The sequence below is a fragment of the Berghia stephanieae genome, chromosome 2 (assembly GCF_034508935.2).
Source record: "Berghia stephanieae isolate SIO BIC M18660-M18661 chromosome 2, UCSD_Bste_1.3, whole genome shotgun sequence".
Taxonomy (NCBI): Eukaryota; Metazoa; Mollusca; class Gastropoda; order Nudibranchia; family Aeolidiidae; genus Berghia; species Berghia stephanieae.
Genome location: NC_088361.1, coordinates 32,480,626 through 32,504,504, shown reverse-complemented (window position 1 = coordinate 32,504,504; position 23,879 = coordinate 32,480,626). Strand labels below are relative to the sequence as shown.

The following is a 23,879-nucleotide window of genomic DNA, read 5'->3' as shown; positions in this document are numbered from 1 at the left end:
TATTATTATTATTCTCTACTTCTCAATGTCAATCAGTTGTAAAGATATTGACTGATGATATTACAAACGATAATAAAGTAAGATTGGTCAATTCATTTGTTTCATTGTTGATGTTGACTCCGATGACATCTTGAAGAGGCGGGGTGGGGCTTCTTTTGTTGTGACTTGTAACCCTCTCTTTCTCTCCTTTGTCTCTCTCTCTCTCTCTCTCTCTCTCTCTCTCTCTCTCTCTCTCTCTCTCTCTCTCTCTCTCTCTCTCTATATATATATATATATATATATATATATATCTCAACCTCTCTTTTTGGTTCTTCTCCCTGTCCGCCTATCGACTTTTCTTCTATCTTTATCTAAGAAGAAACGGTACCAAAAAAATAAATTAGTTGAATGCAACCAATACATCTTTCATAAGAAGTTATATTTCCAGTCACAAGGTCTGGATAAATGCAAAGGGACTATGGTAAATCTGAAAAATTGCTCAATTTCTTGGCCACAGCTAATTGGGACGTCACTTAATTTGGACGATTTGTCGGGAACCGAGCCCAACAAACTGGCTTGGACTGTATTTGTTTTTTAGAAAACAAATGGAGAAAATTTTTTATATGTCTGGTGCAGATGATGGTCTAATGACATCAGTGATTTTTTTATTTATGCCTAACCCTAAAAGTTTGCGGAGAAATAACGATCAATCAGTCCATAATGCTGTTCAGTGTCAGCAATCAAAAGATGGTCAGTCATGTTATTTGGTAATTGTGCAACACGAACAAAGGAGCAAATCTACAAGACATGTTAATTGCCTTTTCATCCATAAGAGTGATCATCTTCATTCAATTGTAAAAGGAAACACTAATCAAATGAGGTTATTATATTGCAGTCAGAATTTTTTTAAAAATGTGACAGGGGTTCGAACATGAGCCCTAGGGCTTATCGAGGCAGGAGTAGTCTCATTTCTTGTATGGGTGCAGGTTGACCCTCCACGCACACACATACATATGGCCCGAGATCCAATCGTTATTTTCTTCATCTTCTTCTTTCTGATGTTGCTCATAATCCCTCAATTGATTGTTGTGCATGCCCATCTATCATGTCTGATCTTTTTACATTTCTATAAATAATTATGAGTATATAGTTACTGAAGTTGGAAGGAAGAAAAATTAATTGGTGTAATCTACTTGCACATGTTCGCAGGTCTGATGACCAACACAATAATGGGCTTGATTTAACATTATTGATTTGGAGAATATTTTACTTTGGATTGAGAGTATTTTCATTACATTAATGAGCTCATAACAATTTGTGTTATCAGACCGTGAAATAAGTGCATGCTGTCACAAATGAATAACAAATAATGAAAATTCAAGTATTCACAATCATATCACCAGGCAGTCCTTGAAATATAAATTTTATTCATTTAACTTTTGGCAATAAAAATAAAATAGAGTTGATGAAAATATTAAAACCACTCTACAATACCCGATGAAATGAATCAGTAGTCTTTGATTAATTTTTTTATTATTTTTTAAAAATATGATAAATAATCCTTATGTAGCAACATAATATTATGAAATATAACACACGGGTATCAAAATTTTCTTTGGATAATTGAGGCCTAACCTTTCCAAATACATATACATTTCTATAGGAAAAAAAAAAGAAAATGTTGAATTTTAATTTTATACAGGAGCAAAGACAAATGTCTTTTGCCAACCTTTCAATCGGATATTCTTTGCATTTTATGTCAAGTGTAAACATTTGAAAAAGTCAGCTGAACTGTAGTAATAATTGCTTTCAACAATAACTCTCAAATAAAGAGATATTTTATTTTTCATTATCACTGAGACTCACTGAGTGTCATTGTATCATTAACTATCATAACTTCTCAAAAGAATGAAGAATTGTATGATCAATATAAAATACAAATCTCAAAAACATGTTTTAAAGAAGACTTGCCATATTTCAATCCAAACTAGGTATTTATGATTCAACGAGATAGGCGATTTTGTGGGTCTTTGAGACTTTCCCCATTATATTTAAATTCACATTGACTGCAATGTATGGTTACTAATTGCTGATCAAATCCAGCCAAAAAAGAAGACGAAAAAGGATCTTTTATATTCCTTGGTGAACCTGCGGTCTTTGTGGATTTGAACAGTTGAATTTGAGATCTTGGGCATTGTTGGTCATTGTAAAACAATCCTGCTGTCAGTTGTAATGATCTTATGTCCTAACAGATACACTATAAGACAATCATGGTTAAATTTGAAAATTAAATAAAAAACCTTTTTTAATGGGCAATAGATGCCAAATCCAGATTAAGCAATTTGCTGCTCTTGGAATGAAAAATTTATAATATACAGTAGAATTACTTTAAACCGAAATTTTGGGGACCTTCTAAACCATTTCGGTTTAAAGACATTTTGGTTTAAAGTAAGTTCCTGTGTTGCAATGTTTTTCAAGGGTAGTAACTATTTAAGGAATTTGCTCATTTAATCGTATCATGGGTTTCCCATTAAATGGAGTTGTTGAATAAATGCCGTCTTCGTAACCATTAATTAAAAAAAAAATTTTTTTGTGTGTTTTAAAAATATTTTTGGGGGTTTTCGTTTTCAATTCAAAATTGTTAAAAGAGTTGAGTTCGGGATGCCGTGTAATTTACATATCTCCGTCTTGATCAACTTTTTTTTCATCGACTTCACATAGTATTTTGATTTTAAACTCAAACGTGTAAGCACAGTGCTTCCTTTTTTACAACTTTTAGTAAAATGCAAAGCTAAAATAAGATCGAAAGTTCTTGTGTGATAATTGATAATGAATGATACGCAACTACTCAGAGGTGAAGTGAAATGGAAATGAAAAGGCGTGTCAATGCTAAGCTGTCTACTACACATCTCTCTTTTGTTGAAAAGCCATTAGGTTCAAAGGCCTAATTACATAGAACCTCCCCCCCCTCACACACATTTAAACAAAGTGGAAATGAAATGGCATTTCAATGGTAAGTTGTCTACCCCCCCCCCCTCCTTATCGTCGTGTTGAAAATCCAGTCAGTTCCAAAGCATCAACACACGAGCGAGAACATCTCGCTTGCGTTATTCTACACCCCAACTCCCCCTCTTTCCTCATTTTTCGCCTGTCAGTCACCCGCTGTCTTCCTTTTCCAGTCTGTGCGATTGTGGTGTTGGCCGAGCCCAAGTGCAGTGATTGAAGTGTTTGCCTCCACCCCACCCATCACCCTCATCTTATACTTACGCTTTGTTTAATATCGCCGGGCATTATTACGTGTGGCCTCCTTCCCGAATTTTTGAAGAAAAATATAGAGAGAAAAAGGGAAGGTGCTCTCAAGTTGTTTTGGTTTAAAGAAAGTCCTGCTTAGAAGTATTTCGGTTCATCGTAAGAATAAGTACAAAGATAATGAAGAAACTCGTACAATTTATTAAATTCTTTGCGGTTTAAGGTATTTTTCGGTTTAGCTTCTTTCGGTTTAAAGTAATTTTACTGTATTTATTATATTACATTCTCAACACGTGATTTATTTACATGGTCAAATGTTTTTGGATCTTTTTCTCCATAACTGGTTCCAGGAGTGGATCGAACTTGGCATAGCTAGTTTCTCCAATGTTTCCAGACTTAGGGGTACTTGCAACAGTGACCTTTTTACCGCAGAATACTGTTGTTGTTAGACCAGGCAATTCGGTGCTGTGAAAATGATCCCTGAAAATACAAAAGACAGTAGAAACAATTGAGTGATCACACTCGTTTCCTTACTTCGAAATAATTGATATCAATATCACTTAAATGTTTCATATTTTAAATACTGTGTTATGAAGTTTTAATCAAATGAATTTTGAATGTTCATGAAAAAGCTGACAGGTTTTCTCTCAGATGAATGCATTCTTCAATAAGTAAAAGTTTGAAACTTTAATAAAAATGTAGACCCCTGTTTTAATAAAAGGGAAACAGAAACATTGATTTCATCTGGCTGAAGCTACTTTTGCTTTAATCTTTTGTTTTTCGAGGTTACAAACACAACCTGTTTTTTATTTTTTTCGTTCTCCCCTCCTATTTTCTGTCACTAGATTGTCCTGGTTAGAAATATAGCAGTCGTGAAAGGACAGTTATGGAAATAGAAAAAAATAAAGAAGGAATTTCACTTACTGATCTTTGTATTTTGGGTGCATTCGACTCGCGTCAATGGATATTTCTTGTCTTTCTTTCGCAGTCTGAAGAAAAGGAGTGGAAATTATAAATCATTTTCTCTTTGTATGACAATACAAATAGTATTGATGATGGAAATGAAAATAAACTCCCCCCTCCCCCCCCCCCCCACCTCAAACAAATAAACAAAATAACTACTCTTCCCCACCTCATGATACATAACATTAGAATTTGATACCAAAAGAAGGTTGAATGTTCATCTCTTTTTGCAAAGTCATAACTCTTTTCTTAACACATTTCATTTTGAGTATTTTGCTATTGAAAAAAAAAAAAATACTAAGCATTCAGTGCTAAAAATATTTTGTAAAAATGAATGTAAAAGCTCTGCAATAATTAAGAAATAAAATTGTTGACAGTTTTATTTAACAGCCATCAGGTAAATAAACTTTTCTTCGTTATTTAGTTTCATGGATGTTGTAAATAAAGTATAACCGACACCGAATCAATTTGAAAGAATCCATGCGAATGGTCTAATAATGCGACAGCTGGATTATTATTCTGGGTTATAACTAGATTTTAGATTCACTGAGGATGATAACAATTTCCTTTTTATTTATTTATTTTTAGATATGGCCAGTGACAAGCTTAATGAGAAAGTAAGAATTTAATTGTGCCTTCGCATTGTGTCCAAGGGTCTTTGGGAAATTATTCTAATTGACATAGCTGTAAAAAAAAGTAGTCATTCAGGGTCATTAGGCCCATGGAGCCGGAGTTTATCCTGGTTTCCATAGCGTGAAATAGAAATATAGCAATTGTTTGCTACCTTTTGGATAGGACGCTAGTCTACATAAAGTACTTTCCACCAGATTTAACATGCAGCTACCCAATCACTGCTGCGTGGACAGGGGGTGGGGGTCAGAAAAAAAATTTTCAACTTCACCTAGGATCTACCTTTGACCCTTTGCAAGTGAAGTGAGTGCCCTACCAACTGAGATATTGGGACCCCTAGCCATAAATGCGTACCAAGCAATTGGAAGAAAAAATATTATTTCAATAATCACGTGCAAAAAGGGGCATCTATCAGACGAAATGAACAGTTTGAAGAAAATTTGGTTTTGCATCGACTACTTGGTAAATAAATAAAGCAACATGCAGTGAAAAAAATCCACAATGTCATGTACAAGTAATTTTTCACCTATGTAGAACCATAACAAAAGGGGTTACTTTGTAAGACAAAAGAAGTGACCCAACAAACCATGAAAATATAATAATCTAAGGTTGTGATATTTAAAAATCAAAATAAAAAGAATTGTAGACAACTTATTCACATTTATCAATGAAACACATTCGATAAACAAATAGCAGTCATACATGTGACACAACGATCTGATTCGTGACATTTACTAATGTTTCCATTTCAAATAATTATAAGCTCGCAAAAGAGAACTAAAACATCAAGTATTGTGTGAAAAGTTAAATATAAATAAAAAACAAACAAGATCACCCCCCCCCCCCCCAAAAAAAAAAACAACCCAAAAACAAACAAACTTCAATATATTATTGTGAAACCATGGAGAGGAAATAGAATTTTATGGACACTTAAAACAAGTTTTTACCTTGGCAACTGAATAAGCGACAATATATATCATTTGTATTAAGTATAACCAAAAATGCGTAATTTAGAAATTCAGTTCAGCTCAACTATAGAAACAATGGTCATTGTGAGATAGGATATAACATTCTCATATTAAAATTATATTCTGTGTATATGTCTTTTGGATTATGATAGGTTACATGTTTTTAAAAAAAAACACAATCAATTCGCTACTATGCAACGAATAATAATTATTTAAAGCTAATATGACTATGAGTTAGCAACACCAAATAACAAACAAAAAACAACCAAAATATCGTTATTTACCACCTATCATGACATTTATTATTCTGTTTCAATGTTTACAAACGTTTCTATGAGCTCATTAACCCTCTCATCAAACTCAAAACATATTCACCAGTGAATATTTGCATTTGAATAACCAGGCTTGACACAAATATATGTTAAAAATGATTTACATATTATTATGCATGTATTTTAGTTATATAAAAAAGTAGTCCGACAGAGCCATTAGGTCCATGAGCCTGAGTTTAACCTGGTTTCTATATTGTCAAATGGACAAGTGCTATTGCGTCCTACTCTTTGAATAGGACGCTAGTCTATCACAAAATACTTTCTGCCAGATCCAACACCTGAGAAGGATCTTAGTCCCTTTGCTTATGAAGCTAGTGCTCTACCAATTGAGCTATCAGGAGCCCCAGTATTTTGGTTATCCCTATGTGTTTCCTACTAACTAAGGAAGCACATTCCGATATGAATGTTTCCTGATGTTGAGATTGCTGGAGAAAAATGTGCAATTAGTCTATATAAATATAAAAGTAAAAACATAAATACAGCAACAGGCATCTCTTCTGTGTCAAACGTTTTTCTAATATTACAAAAACTAAGAAATTAATATCTGATGTATCAAAGATTTCATATTACAATCGGACAATGAAAAAATAATTTAGATAAGTGAATAATATCATACCTTAAGCAATGCAAAATTTGATGTCCTTGCAACAAAGTCAGTGAAATCAGAAATGGCCTTCTCCTTCTGGCGATGATTTTCACGAATCTGTTATGTCGGAAAAAAAAGAAAGAAAACAAACAAAGAATCAATATCACAACCACTATCACCATCACCACCATTATTGTTATCATCTGATGGAGATAATGATGATGACGATAATGATCCCTTGATTTTATACATGCTAATCACAATTTATAACCATGAAATCCACCACAGTTTTTTTTAAAGCGTAAAATGCACAGTCAACATTGCTTGCTATCCTTTGGTCAATTGAAATGTAATTTCTGCCTGAACTAAATAAGATGCAACTACCAATTACTGCTATTTGGTCTGAAAAGCCATTAAAAAAAAATCCTAACCGATAGGTCTCAAACCAGGTCTATTTGACGAGTGAGATGAATGCTTTATCATTAAAAGTTTCTTTCCTTACCTCAGCATAAAATTCTTGTTCATCAAGGATGTCTTGATTTCGCTGGGCTTCCAGCAGCTCGTTCTGTGTAGTGACAACAATCTGGGCTCGTTCCTCAATGGCCCTAGAAATAGCTTCAATTGCCTCTTGGTCAGGAGTCACTGGTCGGACATTCTCCTTCTGCAGCTCTTTCATTGTCTCTCCCCAGACCTCTCCCATTTTGAAGTCAAGATATTTTTCTAGATTGTGATTTAAATTACTTTTTTTATTGATTAATTGAAAATTTAGGAAGCTCAGACTCTTCAAGAGAAAGATATGTGTTGTTTCATATGTCCGTAAAGAAAATTTTCTATTAAAAAGCTGTGTCTGCAAGATCTACTGAAAAGTACTTTGTGATGGACTAGCATCCCATTCAACGTTGGTAAGCAATTGCTGCTATCCATTTAAAGCTATAAAAAACATGATAAACTCTGGCTTTGTGTGACTTGTGGCTTTGGAGGACTATATTTTTTGTAATAACATTAGTCTTTGCCTCAATACTGGAAGCTATTAGGTTTACTTCACACATTCCTGTCTGTGTGGCCTTGAGTAAGTCATCTCGTCCAAACTCATAGGTATTGTTTTGATGCTACTGCTACTTAGAGTGGATCTTTTTCTTATAGGAGTGAATAAAATAAAAAAATAAAAAAATAAAAAAATAAATAAAAAAAAGAAGTGCTTTTCTAAGACATTATTGAACGGCATAAAGAATAAAATATCTTTCTTTGGAGTATTTTGTTCTTCATGGTAAAGATGCTCAAATCTCTCGAGCTCAACAGGAATGGAAATCAAAGTTGTGAACCCATCTATGTGAAAAAGAGAAAGGTAAATCTTAACTTTCAAAGAAATATTTCCTCATAATATAAAAAAAGCTGTAAAACTGTAATGTGGCAATGTGGTCTTGTGGTATGACACTTGCTTTCGGAACAAAAGGTCCTGAGTTTGAGCCTCACTCGGTGCATAGTTGAGTCCTTGGAAAAGGCTCTTTACTCACATTCTTCCACCGTACTCAGGTATAAAATAAGTATCTGATGTTTAACAGCGTTGTCTCTGTCGGAATAAAAATTGTAATATTGCCTTACAAGTGTCATGTCTTGTTCTACATGTTACGTGTTGCTGTTGCTCAGGGACCCCTTGTAAATCGCTTTGAGAACGTTTAGTGGATATTGCGCTACTGTATATAAAAACTCAATTTTTTTAAATTTTGTTTTTAATGACTGGTGCTTAAAAGCTTGAACATTAATTGATTTCAAAGAAATATTTCTTCATCATATAAAATGAGCTGTAAAAATGTAATGACTAGTGCTTAAAATCTTAAACAATAATTGAAATGTCCGTGGTTTGCTGGAAGTAACATTTTGCTAAAATTAAAATAATATTCACAAGTAATTATTAACTGATTGTGGACTGACCAATAATTGTAAGGGTGACGTGATCTTCAACAGTCAAGCCTGGGAGATCAGTGAATCCCATTTTACAGAAGAGAGAGTAGACTTTAGCACGCATGTTCTCCCCGACATCTGCTACTGCCTGGCTCACACAAGAAGCAGGAATAGGGACTATACCCATTTCTGATTGAATTCGACCCATCAGTGGTTGGTGAACATCTGGTGAGGAACAAAATTAAATGAAAAATGAAAATGAGAGTCCTGAAAAACTCATCAAATAGAAAGAGAAAATAATTTTAAAATATTTGTATATATACACCATTATTATTGTTAAGCAACTGCTAGCTAAGCAATACAATAAAATGATAATCTGAAATACTGCAATGAAAATTATATTTGTTGGCTTGGCAGTCCGGTGTCTACCCATACAACATGCTGACAAATGTAGGACGTGAGTAGAGGAGTAAAAATAATAGGGGACGGTCTTGTGTTTTTGTGTTGCAGCTGGAAGAAGAGAGTAGGAATCACAGAGTGCGGCCTCGACCATCTTGAGCAAGTCATCTCGTCCTAAGTCACTGAAGGCTGCTCTTATCATGATCAAGGGCGTACATGTTAAGTTTTGCTGTTTGCTTGGCCCCCTGGTAAAGCACTTTGAACACATGAACTGGATATGATTATTGTATAAAAGCTCTAGTTTTTTTCCTTATCACTCAAATTTAAAAAGTCTTAGAGAATTGATCATTTTTACCCAAAAAATTAAAAAAAAAAAAGTACAAGAACTATGTAAATAATATAGTAATGAAGCTGAGTATCAAATTAACCTGTTATGGCGCCTTGTCCATCCCGCTTAACTCCGATTTCACTTTCTTCTACCCTCCAAATTTGACACAACAAATGAGATGCAGTACATCCATCTTTCCCTCTCCACGTTAGGACATGGTTCACTGTCTTTGGATTCTCACACAAATCTAACAAGCAACCAAGGATGACATTGTGCATATTTTTGGGACAGACCTGAGAAAAAATCGATACCGATAAATGCTATTTCAAAATCTCAAATCTAGTTTTGTGGCATTCATTAATTTAAATAAAATTCACAAATCCAAAGAAAAAAAATCCCCAACAAAAATACCCCTCCCCTCTAACTACTTTTAAATGTAACTATTTAATTTCAACAAGATATACGAAGAAAATGTAGATGGATAACATTAAAGAATGGACTGAATTAGGACCGGATAAGCTTCTTGAACAGGCCTGAAATTGACAGGAGTAGTGCAGTGTACTGAAATCAGCTTCCTACACATCCCCACAACGATCAAATGCTTGGGGAATGGATAAGTGAGTGAAGATAAAAGCATCTATCAAATCTATCCACCCCCCCCCCCTTTAAAAAATATGAATAAATAAATAACCAAAACAAAAACTCTTTTGCAACAATATTGAAATCAAACACGCTTCCATGAAATTTATAAGGAATAAAAATATTTCAGAAAAAAGTAACTGGTTGGATAAGACATTTCTTTGTCCTGATAATTGTTGCCATTTTCAAATTCACATATTTCAGAGCTTTGAGATAAGTAAAAAATCATCTGTACCTCCAGAAGGTCAAAGAGCAGGAAAACCCCTTCCTTTTCTAAGAAGTAATCCTCGGTGACAAAGCAACCAACAATGGAACACCTGAAAAGGGCAACATAATGAATGGATTGATATTGAAATATTATATGGGATAAACAAATGACATAATTTTTTGCTATTATTGTAAGAGTTGTCGGTTGTTTGATTGACATTTTTGTATATCAAGCAAAAAAAAGTTAACCAAAGAGGTTTGTGTCAGAATAAACATTTAAGTAGTATGATAACGATTATTCATCTTGTTTTCATAGCTACGTAAAGTGCACTGTTGCCTTTATCTATATGACAATAATCAATAATAAAAACCTGTCATATTCAACTGACATGCTATTCCCAATTTGTCTATACCGATCATTTGAAAAATGAAATCGACGTTGTGCTGTGACTTCATCAAATATCAAATTCCAACAAAATGGAAAACTCAAACATTCAAAAACCAAATAAAATTTCCTAATTAAAATTATAAAGGAACAAATTAATTATGATACTGATTGCAGAATACTATTTTGGAGACCCCAATATTTGTTTCATTCAGTTTCAGTCATGTTCATAGAAGTGGAAGATAAGCTTACCAAGTACAGTCTATGGATGCCAGTAACAGTTTATGGTGGCCAAGTCCACTGTTTAGGAGGCGAGTGTCTGTACGGAGATATCGAACAACCATGTCGACCCCTTGGATTCCAAACAGTTCCTGTTTGCAGAAGAAAAACACCATTAAAGTTAACTCACTTCGAAAAAAAAACCCGGAAAAAAACCCAATAAAACATTGAAATATAATCACTATGAAATTGCTGTTAACTCCATGGACTATGAAGACAGCATCTCTGGCAATTGCACTCCCTTGATTTGAGCTGGTGATGTAGATGGTAGCACAACACATCTCATCGAGATTATATCATTATTAAATGATAAAATAATCCTAATTTATTGATTTTTGAAAAATGTCTTTTTATGTCTGCTAAAAAATATAGTGTTTTGAGACATATTGATAAAGGCAAATGGAATGTTACCGATATGGTAACTCCAATCATAGAAATAAAAAAGAACTATTCGTTCCAAGAAATACAGCTTTTGGTAATATGATAAAGTCAAAGAAAAAAAACCTTTTTCTTCCATTTCTCACTCGACAACTGCAAGCATTCGATAATAACAACAGATTTTTTGACATAAATATATGATTAAAATATGTACATATCTAATTTTCAACAATTAATATAAAGGAAAACAAAAACTAGTGCCGCGCTGAGGACCGGACCGAGGACCGGTCCCACGGTCTTTTAGCTGTGAACTGTGGTCCGGTCCCAAAGAGGAAGACCGCCGGCGGTCCTCACTTCTTATCACCTTTCAACGGTCTGGCGCCATACTACTTCCCAGCGATTCGTTGCCTCGGTCCTTTGCCTATCTTCCACCAATCACCACCCATCCCACTTAATTAATCGCACCCACCCCCCTTTGCCATACACTAAACGACACAGACGACCATAGAGGCAGACGACCACCTCCCTCCACTCCGCAAACCGCCCTTTCGTGTGTGAGATGGGGGGAACAGGAGGCGCACGCCTTGGACGATTCCATTATACGGGGTAAATTTCAAAATTTACTACACCATAATGATCGCAATGACAATGATCTATGATGAAGGCATGACCCCTCTTCTCTAATGGGTTATTGTTTGAAATGTATGTGACTACTAAAGATGTGTGTGTGTGTGTGTGTGTGTGTGTGTGTGTGTGTGTGTCTCAAACCTAGCAAGTTGCAAGTCTGATTTTTTGTTTTCTTTTGTCCATCTCTTGTCGCCACTCCTTTCTATCGCATTGTTGTCATTTAAAATAATACAATAATATTAAAATTTCGTTTGGTGTTTTAACTAATCAAATAATATGAGTTTCATTAGTTTCTTCCTTCCAAAAAAACCAGTTATAACGTCTGTATTTTTAAAAGGTCCAATAGAATATTTGGGGACCCCGATAGCTCAGTTGATAGAGCACTCTCTTTATACGCAAAGCGCCAGAGATCGATCCCGGGTGCAGTCGAGTTTTTTTCTGAATCCCTGTCTACTCAGCAGTGAATGGGTAGCTGGGTTTGTTAGATCTGGCGAAAAGTCACCATCGACCCCACTTATTACTTATTACCGCATCCACCCCCTCTTATTATAACTTCACGTCTCTCTCTTACTCTTCAATGCTCGCTGCCCTCTCATGTGTGTGTGTGTGGGGGTAGGAGTTGCGTGTGTGTATAAATGCCACGAACAACTCGATCAACGCCTTGGGTGATTCCATTATCTCCGTTAATGGGGATAAATTTCAAATTTTATTCACGCTAAATTATCGAAGTAACAATGAAGTACTGTGATCAAATAAAGAAGGCATCACCCCTCTTCTCTAATTAGGTTACAATTTGAAATGAGTGTGACTACTCCGTGTGTTTTACTCCTGTAGACCACGGTTTTCATCGTGTAGCGGTATTTAACGGTTCAAGAATGAACGATCCCATGGTCCCAAAGGTCAAAACGGTCTCTCAGGAATGTTCAATGTCGAAAAGGACCGCCGGTCCTAGGACCGGTCCTTGCGGTTTTCATTTCCCAGGGACCGTAGGACCGTGGTCCTTAAGCTTGCCAAGGACCGCCCCACACTAACAAAAACCGTTTTACCTTTCTGTGCATGTCCCCATCACAAAGACAAGACAAGATAAACAAAATGTCAGACTGCATCTCAATCTCTACTGCGTCGTTTTCCTCTGTCTTCTGAGTGAAAGCTGTGTTCAGGACCCCTGACAAAGACAAACATTTTATAAAAATAATCTGACAACCACTGTGTATTAAATATGAATGTCGCAAAATTTTTAAAAAGCAATAATAAGAAGAATTAAGGAGAAAAATAACAAAAACAATTTATAACTGTTGGACAAATATTTTTAAAAGACATGTGGCGAAACATAAAATTACATAGCTCAACAATTATGCTGAGACCATGACATAAGTATAATATGGGTGAGACAGCTGAAAGGATAAGGTATTGCCTTTTCAGAACTCTGGTTCAAGCCCCATGTAGTTATCTCATTTTTTTCTTTAGCAAGAAATTAATCTCTATTGCTCACTTAGTGATAATGCACTAGATGATGGTAGAGGGGATTTACTTATCTTATGCCATTAATTTTTATAATCTATTTTAATCATATTTACTTGTTTCAAATAGAACAATATAAAACAGCAATCATTTGGTATCACCCTGTTAATTATTTTCAAATAGCTCTTATTTCAAGGAAACTTAACTATTAACTATCTTTGTTTTTAATCAAATACAAAGTATGCTTCAATTTACCATTATCAATCAAATATTTTCACACGCAAATAGCAAAGACATCAATTGTTTCTAACTGCACAACGCACTCTTGCTTGAAATAAAGCAGGAATTGCCTAAAATTTTTAGGTAATCATTGCAGCGCATGGTCCATGTTTATTTTTCCATGTCCCTGTAACGCTATATTATGGGCCAATGACACCTGCATTCTTTTGGGCAGGATACTTATCTATCTACTAAAGTACTCTCCATTTGGTCTAACATACTCAGCTAGTGACCCATTCCTGGCAGAGAGGAGTCAAAAAGATCTTTAAGTCAAGTAGTGCTGCAACCAGCAAGAGTCAAGAACACGCTAGATATAACCCAGACTATCATTCCAGATCTAGTACCAACACAAAAAAATACATCCTGGAATGAGTGGCTATGATGCTGTTCTGCTCAATGTAAACATCAAAATCAAATCTAAACTGAAATAGTCGTTTAGTACTATAATATTAAAAGGGGAAAATAAATGCTGTGATTCTTAGTTTTGGATTAACCTATATTTTTATTCGAGACGATTTTAATAATTTCATCCTGTTGATAAAAAGCAATGTGCACTGTTACAATAACAAATCATATGCAAAAGGTTTCATGACAATCAAAAGTGAATATGATATGCATCTGATAAATATGATGTTATTGACTACAGTATTGCTAATGATTAATGTTTTTCCATTTAAAATATTTAAGCTCAAAGACAATGAACAATATATTGCAGAAGACAATTTTGTCAGAGAAACATGATTTGATCCGCTTAGCTATGGTACGTAGTGGAGGAAAATTAAGCATCAAGCAAGCCAAAAAAAAAAAAAAAAGAAAAGAAAAGAAAAGAAAAATGAAGCCATAACTAAATCATGAAGAGCAAAATACAAAACTTTGAAATCCATCTACTTCAAATCTGTTCTTTAAAAAATAACCTGTCGTTTGCAAATTCATCACTCTAACAGAATGATATATAGGCAGAATAGAAAGAAAGAAAGCTGCATGAGTTCTTGAGCAATGTTTTATAATGAGTTCACTATAAAACAACACATAATATGCGGAAGCACCGAAGCTAAACAATGAAAAATGTTTAGGAAGGAACATGCAAAGCAGGAAACTAATTAAACTAATTAAACACAAGACATACTGTAAAAATACTTTGAAATGTTATATCTATTAACATGTTAAGAAAGAACAAGGACATAAGAAATCATATGAGGAAAATTCAAGTCAATAATTTCTTCAATAACTTATTTAAGATTTTTAAAATTGAAAAGTTAAAGAAAAACAAAAAGAAGCAAAACAAACTAAACAATAAAATCAAGAACAAATGAAGGGGAAAAAACAAACTGCTCTATCGCTGCTTGGTAAAAGTACAATGTTTGCAATAAAGCTAAGTTTACAAAACTTACATTTGGAGCATATGTCTAGCGAAAAAAACAAACAAACATTAAAAACCCATCAAAAACAATGGTGAAATGCTTCTAGGCGATGTCATTATTAAAGAAGTATCAAAAATATGATTTTGAAACCCATTCAGTGCATTATACAAGAAGACAGAAATTGTAAAGACAAGCTGTGTACAAAATCAGGTTGCTGTTATAAAGACAACTTAAGTGAGATAAAGATCAAGAATGTTGATTACTTATTCAACCCTTCAACGACAAGATTGGATTTCTTCCAAATTCTTATTTTTTTTTCAGTATCTATCTGGTTAAGACTGCAGACCTAACCTTTTAAAAAAATCAAAAGTGAAGTAACAGCAATGAAACATTGGCTACATTTGGAAGCCCGAGTCACTCACCATTATTAGTAAAAAAAAAACCCCGGTAGAATAAGATGCAAAAAATCTTAATCTGTCTGTATATGGATTGTATATTGCCCTCCTCCTCCTCTCTTCCTCCTCCTCCTACTACTACTTCTTCTTATCATTATTATTATTATTATCATTCCTATCATCATCATCATCATGATCATCATCATAATCATCCTCATCACCGCCATCATCATCATCATCATCATCATCATCGTCATCATCATCATCATCATCATCATCATCATCATCATCATTATTTTCATTATTATTATTATTATTATTATTATTATTATTATTATTATTATTATTATTATTATTATTATATTATTATTATTATTATTATTATTATTATTATTATTATTATTATTATTATTATTATTATTATTATTATTGTTATTATTATTATTATTATTATTATTATTATTATTATTATTATTATTATTATTATTATTATTATTATTATTATCATTACTATTATTAGCTTTATTTTTATAATAATTTTAGAGTTGTTGTTGTTGCTATTGTTGCTAGGAACAGTTTCTGTTACATATTATGGTTCACATTGAAATTTTAAGATGTAATATTCATTTTCTTTGTTCACTTCTTTGATGGTCAACAACTTTAGAAAGTCTAATATTACTGGAGACATCAAAAGAGATGCATTTATTTTCCAATTGTAATGTTAGATAAAAACAAAGATGTTATATATGTATATATAGTGTTTCAAACTTACAAGCGTGCTCATAATAAAAAAAAATTGAAAAGATGCTGTTTACAATTTAAAAAATAAGATATAAAACAAATGAATAAAAAGATAAACCAATAATAGATTAAAAAGAAACGAATCGTTACGTAAAAGTTATTATAAAAATATAGATTCAACCAATTTTAACCATCCCTCATCCACCCATTATGGTTTCATGTAAGGATGAACCACTCTGCGCAAAAAAAACAAACAAACTGAGATTAAAGTCAAAATGATCAAATTGGTCGAATTTTACTTCAATTCAGGTTACAAAATCACATACAGTTGGGCTCTCTAATCTGGAACTCCACAGTCCGGATGTCTCAACTATCCTTTCAGGTTGCCTGGGTACAGATTTTTTTCTTCTTTATTGTTACACTTTAGGGACTGATTCCACTTTCCAGATGGCAAAATGCTGGGAATTGAGACTGAATTGGAGAGACGTCACTGTATATTCTTCTCAATAGAGGCGAATGTACTCTTATTTCACAACTTAGATTTCAATTTCCAACATCTGGTTCAGCTTGACATAATACTACTTCAAGCTAGTGGGTTATATGTTATATGTGTGCAAAAAATCCCCCCCCCCCCCCAAAAAAAAAAAAAGGGAATAAAGATACAATCAGCATCAATACAGCAATAATAAATTGCTTGAACAATCATCTTACCAATTAACTGGTTGATAGCTCCTTGATCTGCCATGTCTTGGAGAACGACTTCATCTTCAGTGGAAACCACACTTCTCATCAAGCGTAGACAATGTCTCATTTGAGCTTTTTTGTTTCCTCTACCACCTGTGCCGTGGAAGCTGTTTCCTTGTCCACAAAACTCCTCTGGCGGTTATAGAGTTGAAAATTATTGTACTTTGAAAGCATAAAATATGTATTTGATGTTCTGAATTATTCCAAATCAGTCCCAAAGATGAATAAACAATTATAAACATTGACATCTGGCCTCCTCCCCTCACCCCTTATAGAAAAAAAAGAATAATAATTATCTTGAATAAAAATTTAAAATAACAAAAACAAAATTTAAAACAAAAAACAAGAAAAAACAAAACAAAAAAAACAAACAAAAAACCCACAAAAACAAAAGAACAAAACAAAACAATACAAACAAAACTAACTTACATACAAAACAAATTTACATACAGAGAATTAATTAAAAAAACAACCCCCCCCCCCCCCCCCCAAAAAAAAAAAAAAAAATAACAAACAAAAAAATTAAACTCTACCCGAAAATTAAAACAATTTAAGTCAAAAATATTCCAACTGAGAATAAAAACATGGCATATAAAAACATGGCATTGGCTATTTGACAGAAATAGTTTGGAAACCAATACATCGAATACAGTTATCATCATATTATTATTTATTGGTGTTTTTGTCTGCTATAGAGGTTATAAGTTCCACATTCTACCTGTTAACATTGAACATCCATTTATGTCTTGGTGACAACTGTGAGTTGTTTTGCCAATTAGAGCTGGTGAGTGTTTGAATAATTGCGTACTATGTAGAAAATTTCTGTCTGTTAAGGCAGATCTAAGTAAATGAAAAACTATTCAATATAATTTCTGAGAATAATGTAAGAAATTTAATAAAAATAAAAGCAAACAAACCTGGACTGACACACCATTCAAGTAAAAGAAGTAACCGTGTAGATCCCTGGCAAGTCATATAATCTTCCAATAGCAGAGGACACAATGTGCAAAGTGAAGCCATGGCCTGAAGCTGGAGCTCCTCAAACTGTGCTGGATTCCATTCTCTAGGGCCTGTCTTCTTGTCATTAGCTCGCACAAAGGAAAACAGTGCCAGTAACAAATGACCTTCACTGAGTATCTGAACAGAATGAAAGTAAAAGATCAAACAATGCAATTTATCATTCACGTAATTATGAAAAAAAATCATTATTAAAGAAGTGAATTGAAACAATCAATATTTATTTTCCATTTTCTCATTCAGTTAAAATAAAAGCTTTTGACATTGCGTATTTGTGACCTGATGTAGGGTATATAACTTATCTCACTCACTATAACCCTAAGCCAAATATTCAAGTCCAAATACTAGCAGTAAGTCTTTCAGAGAGTTTTTTTTTTTCAATACACATTTCTGTTTTGTTTTTGTTGTTTTTAAGGGTTTTACGGCACTTGCAACACATATACAGTCTTGTAAATGAAAATTCGACATAATGACAAAAAGTAAAGGGAAAGGGGGGAGGGGATAATAATAATAACATTTTTAAAAACCCAACAAACGTATAAATCCATAAACACTTACTGAAACAACAGTGCTCTGTTTGCTCAAAACAACAAGAATGTTGAACAGCAACTTCCGAAGCTCAAAGTCTTCATGGTTTGTTAGTAGTTTGAGGTGGCGAACCAATGCATTATGTGACTTCACTGAAATTTTGTTGAAAGACAAAAAAACAAAAACAACAATAAACAATCATGCTTGTGAATCATTTCATTTTTTAATAGAGTTCTGAAAAATTGGACAATGAAAATTACTGGTGACTCTCTTCTAATTCCTTTTTGGGTTTAGCGAGCTAGCGTCATCATGTCGGATGTACTTTGCTAAATGGTTTCAAGAATTTCTCTAATAATTCAACCATCATGTCAGTTATCTAGTTTCCATTATATATTGTGTCGAGCTAGAAGTCTAATTTTTAAAAGCCATTATGATTTTCCAAAATGTTAAATTCAATGATTTTTATAATGTCATAAAATGAAATAGATGAAAATCAAATTATATCTTTTGAAAAACAGTAAAAACGAATCTGTGAGTTGGGGAAAATGGGTAAATTGATCATATTGCCATCATATCCAAGATGGGAAAACATCTATAGTTTAAAGATTAAAAAATAGTAAAATAAAACAAAGCAAATGAAAGAAAATCCAAACCGATGAAGCCTCCCTTGGATTCTAAAATTATTCATACCTTCTTGGAATGTGGCAAATAATGTAAGCTGCTTGGCAAAGCCTGTTTCCACAAAAGGAGCATCAGAGCATTGATACGCAATGAGTGTAGCAATAACAAGGAGATCATTTCTCAGCTGTCTGTCATAATGGCTATATCCTTGTGTCAATTGGTGAATGAACGCATCACGTAATTGGCTGAAAGAGAAAGACATAGCTCAAATGGTGTTTATGTGCAACAATGATAAGCAATGGTGAGCATGGTCAACGACGATGAGTAAAAGTATTGCAAAATCTGGCCCCAGTGTTGAGTCCTTGGGAAAGGCACTCTATTTACACGTTAGCCCACTCAATTCTGATGTTGAAAAATACCTGGCTCCAGACAGATGTTTGGAGAGTGTTAATACATGACATGAAAATATTTCCTGTAACCAGCATTAAAAAAAAAATTATATAATTGGTATATTAGGGATTATCTTTGTTGCTAGCAAAAGAAAGGCTTGAGCCTAAAACATTTTTTGGAAGCCGTAAAATCCATTCTGGTAAATTGTTTCACAGACCAGAGATTAAAATAGCTTGGCATTTATGGTCTTATTGGAACCGTTCTTTTGAGCAAAACAATTACTTTCTAAAACATATTTTCCTTCTGCTCTCTAACTTTTTTGTTGTTGTAGTTGTTATAAGTTGTGATCATCTTTAGACGCCTTACGAATTGACGATACGGAGAATAAAAAAAAAACTAACAACAACAAACACAAAAACAAACTCCCAAGTCTGAAAATCTAAATTAGCATAAAACCAATGAGCATAAACAAATAAAATCTTCACCATAGCGTTAAATACAGTTTCTTGGCCCGAGAAACACAGTGGCTTGATCATAAAAAAGTCAAGCACATTAAGCACATTAATGACTGGATGGATGATTTTTATTGTAAAAACCTTGACATTAAAGTCGTCCAGTGGCTAATTACTTTTAAGTGAGTACCCGGTTATGGGAAAGAACGAATAATGTAAGAAAGTTGGTATAAAAAACAGCATCTAACAGGCAACTTGTGCTATATGGCTGTGAATTTTATTTTATTTTTCCATATGACCTGCTGTCGGAATGAATGAAGTATTGTGAACCATAATGAATCCTTGGAACCGTGAAACTGCCTAGTATAAATGTGCATCTTATTTTTTATCAAAATATCTGACTGATTGTTTACCTTATACAGGTCAAATTATTTAATTGCTTGGCCAAAACAACCTTATCCCCATTTTCCATCAAATTCCACAGAATGTCAACAGATCGGAACAACAACTGGCCGCTTGGATCAGGATCCATCAGACGTGAACAAATGCGGCGACCTCCCTCCACAAAAAGCATCTGATCACAATTTTTAGCTGGAAAAAGTCAGTCACGCAAAATGAGTTGTGTGAACAATTTTAATATATTCATCTACATTTTAAAAAATGGAACGCTGTATGACCCTCATGTCACGAAATTATTTTATCCAATGATGCAAATCTTATTAAAATAAAAGCATGCATGGAAAGAAAAAAATAAAATTAAACAGATAGATGGGAAAAGCTGAGTCATGTGTGTTCAATGCAATCCTAGACACCCAGCGAATTGTATTAGGGTGGAGACTAAAATTGAAGCAAAGAAAAAGGGAAAACCCAGCATGGAATGAAGTCGAAAAAAATGTAAAGAAAAAAAGATCTTTGTCTGGCTTATGATGTGTATTGGTCATATAATAGAATAAAATACAATTAAATTATTTCTGATGAGAGCACAAAAATTAAAAACTCTCAACTGGTAATTTCTATTATCTATTAAATGTTGTATTTATGATTTTAACAGAAAACATAAATTAAAAATGTTCTGTTATTGTTTGTGACAGAGACTTTGATAAAAGCAAATTCAACAGTTATAGAAATTTGAATTTAAAAGAATGTAATATATAACCCACCTGATTTTTTTGAAAACAATTGCAAAATTTCTAGCACTTTCAGCCTGGACGACAGGTCAGTTTCCAAAAGGGCCAGTGACTGAGGATAAGTTATGTATTTTTATCAACAAAGATACCCATATTTTGTACTTATTTGTTTTCATAACAGGAAAGTGATGTGTTATGTAAAGAGTCAATTAGTTCATGCCTAGTTAATATATGCATAATTGGCGTACATAAGGTAAAAAGTATACATTCATAACAATTAAAACAACATAACACATGGCAGGCAAATTGCAGGCATTAAGCGTCCTCCCCCTCCCCCCCCCCCCCCCCCCCCCAAAAAAAAAAAATAAGATTAAAAACAAACAAACAAACCCCTTCCCTCAAAAAAAACAAAACAAACCCCCCCCCCCCCAAAAAAAAAAAACACATAAAAACAACAACAAAAACAAATAAAAACCCTCCAATATTAGCAACCCCCCCCCCCTCCCCACCAAAAAAAAAAAAACAAACATAAAAAAACATAGCTGCTCAAGTTGAGTACTTATCAGACGAATTGTTGATCGTGTTAGAGAAAACAATACTCACTTTGACTAACGTTTCTGAGATGTCACTAAACTCAACCATTTTCTTGTTGAAGTCCAACTTAGTTGCTTTAAAATCTGAGGAATAGAAAATAAGACCATTCTGATTCATCTTTCTCATTACTCAATGGTGGTGTTTACGTTGAAACATTTTGTGTTCAATTAATACTCAAAGAAAATTTTGAAGTGGAGACAATGGAACAGAGTTAACGCATTAGTTATTCGTGGCTTAATGGCTTGCTAAGTTTATAGTAATATCTTGTGAATGAAAGTTGTTATTTCAAATATGGAAACTTGTATTGTTCATCTAATGGTATGGTAGTGTCGTTAACAACTAGCGTCTGTTCCAGTGACTACCTATTATTCTGTTTCCAACTGCCATCTTGTACACACACACACACACACACACACACACACACACACATATATATATATATATATATATATATATATATATATATATATATATATATATATATATATATATATATATATATATATATATATATATATATATAAATTATGTTAATGTTTTTTAAGAAACGTTTTTAATTATAACAATTTGGTTTGTTGATTCTTGGAAATATATATCTCTAATTCATTAATGATGTAAGAACACAACATGATATATAGCATTTATAGATGACATAATCAAGACTAGGTTATATTCCAAACACTTTACAGATCACTACAGACAAAATAAATTATACAGAATGCTGGTAAAAATTGAGTTATGAGGAAATATTTGAATACGTACTCTGTACATCTTGGATTGGCTTGCTCATTGTAAAATTGAGCAGCGTGAGGCAAATTTGCATTCTGACATCAGAACTTGGAATTCTCATAAGATATCCTGAGGGAGAATATTGTAACATAATTAAAGACTCATAAGAACAGATGGTAAGAATTACAACATTTATAATTAAAACACTACCCAAACTCAGTTGTTAACATAGTTGATAGAAATCAAAACTAGGGTATGATTAAAAGAAATTTGCAGGTAAAAGTTAATCAATTAAGTGCTTTAAAATAAGTACACTATGTTAAGTTTTGGCACCTATAGATTGTAGTGAATAGTGCAGAATAAAATATAAATAAATAATTAATAATACTAAGAAAAGATGAAAATGGTTTGACAGAAAAACAATAGAAGCCTTTACATTTTAAACACACACATTTTGTAGGCACTGGATTATCAAAGTAATTATACATATGCTGTACGTACGATGCTTTGCTAAAATCTTAATTTAATAGAATACATGTTTAAAAAAATAATAATAGGAATCTACATTTTAGAAAAAATAGAGTCAATCATTTCCTACTTATTTTGAAGAATTACCTAGCTGTGAGATTGATTCTACTGCAATTTGTTCATAGACCAACTCATCTGAAGATTTCTCCATTAGAAATGGAAGGCCACAAAGTTTTAAGATGTCCAGAATAGGTTGTTCGTATACAGGGTTTGTATCAACACGATCAGCACATACATTCAGTATCTTGAAGACCTGCACAAGATCTTTCATAGGCTGATGAAAGTTAAGGACTATGAGTGACTATAGCAGTTTCAAAACCAATTTGTCAAAAATTGCACATTATAAAAACTCAAACAAAACAATTGTAAGCAATTATACAAGTGAGGTTTGCTCATCCTGCAAAAATGTAATTTATATAATGAAAAATAAATGAAAAGAGGCATTGATATCCACTGACCATATTCTCATGATATACAGATTAACCCAATATAAAATATAGCTTCATTAAATCAATCAAATTTGATTAGATTCAGAGCAAACAGTCAAACATGATTAATTTACTACATCTGTGAAAATGAATATAAATACTGATGTAATATGTAAATTGATAAATTCAAAAGGATACAAATCCCTTTGCATAATGCCTCGCCATACGGGACAGTGCATGGACGTGTCTTTCATACAGCATCATCTGAAAACATAAAGATTCAAAAATAAGTAAAACTCTAGAGATAAACAATCTATAAAATATAAACATAATCAATTATTTAATTGCTCAACAATGTAAAAAGTACGTAATCATAACTTACTGAATGGGGATCAGTTAGCAGCTTGATAACCCTTTTGAGATTTACTTGTTGCATTTTGGTTCCCTGCAAGTTGAAAAAATAACACAATGGAAAACATAAATACAATCACAGCAGGATTGAAAGAAGTAAAGGCAGATCTGAAATTTTTAAAATGTTCCAAATGGGTGAAAACGTTTTCAAAAAAGATTTAAAAAGGTAAGAACAAAAACAAAAAACTAAAAAAAAAAAACAACAACCCCCAAGCTAATTAT

The 23,879-nt window shown here is 33.2% G+C and overlaps 1 protein-coding gene across 4 annotated transcripts in view; it reads right to left on the bottom strand.

Annotated features, from left to right (window-relative positions):
- Nucleotides 1–213: 213 nt before the first annotated feature.
- The window catches only part of LOC144964727 (cilia- and flagella-associated protein 69-like), a 24,730-nt gene continuing 1,064 nt past the window's right edge, over nucleotides 214–23,879 (bottom strand). Inside the window, exons 2-23 of one of the 4 annotated variants that reach the window (XM_078899279.1) lie at nucleotides 23,629–23,691; nucleotides 23,445–23,510; nucleotides 22,906–23,092; nucleotides 22,324–22,419; nucleotides 21,571–21,644; nucleotides 21,001–21,079; nucleotides 20,254–20,431; nucleotides 19,068–19,243; nucleotides 18,408–18,529; nucleotides 17,750–17,969; nucleotides 16,800–16,964; nucleotides 14,983–14,997; nucleotides 12,898–13,016; nucleotides 10,820–10,938; nucleotides 10,211–10,292; nucleotides 9,437–9,629; nucleotides 8,640–8,834; nucleotides 7,210–7,427; nucleotides 6,738–6,824; nucleotides 4,153–4,217; nucleotides 3,535–3,708; nucleotides 214–350 (exon numbers count right to left, since the gene is read on the bottom strand). In XM_078899279.1, the coding sequence (XP_078755405.1) occupies nucleotides 347–350; nucleotides 3,535–3,708; nucleotides 4,153–4,217; nucleotides 6,738–6,824; nucleotides 7,210–7,427; nucleotides 8,640–8,834; nucleotides 9,437–9,629; nucleotides 10,211–10,292; nucleotides 10,820–10,938; nucleotides 12,898–13,016; nucleotides 14,983–14,997; nucleotides 16,800–16,964; nucleotides 17,750–17,969; nucleotides 18,408–18,529; nucleotides 19,068–19,243; nucleotides 20,254–20,431; nucleotides 21,001–21,079; nucleotides 21,571–21,644; nucleotides 22,324–22,419; nucleotides 22,906–23,092; nucleotides 23,445–23,510; nucleotides 23,629–23,691 (2,697 nt within the window). In that variant the 3' untranslated portion in view covers nucleotides 214–346. Of the gene's footprint in view, nucleotides 351–1,385; nucleotides 3,709–4,152; nucleotides 4,218–6,737; nucleotides 6,825–7,209; nucleotides 7,428–8,639; nucleotides 8,835–9,436; nucleotides 9,630–10,210; nucleotides 10,293–10,819; nucleotides 10,939–12,897; nucleotides 13,017–14,982; nucleotides 14,998–16,799; nucleotides 16,965–17,749; nucleotides 17,970–18,407; nucleotides 18,530–19,067; nucleotides 19,244–20,253; nucleotides 20,432–21,000; nucleotides 21,080–21,570; nucleotides 21,645–22,323; nucleotides 22,420–22,905; nucleotides 23,093–23,444; nucleotides 23,511–23,628; nucleotides 23,692–23,879 lie in introns of those variants that run through there. The other 3 variants (XM_078899281.1, XM_078899278.1, XM_078899280.1) reach the window with 3 other exon arrangements.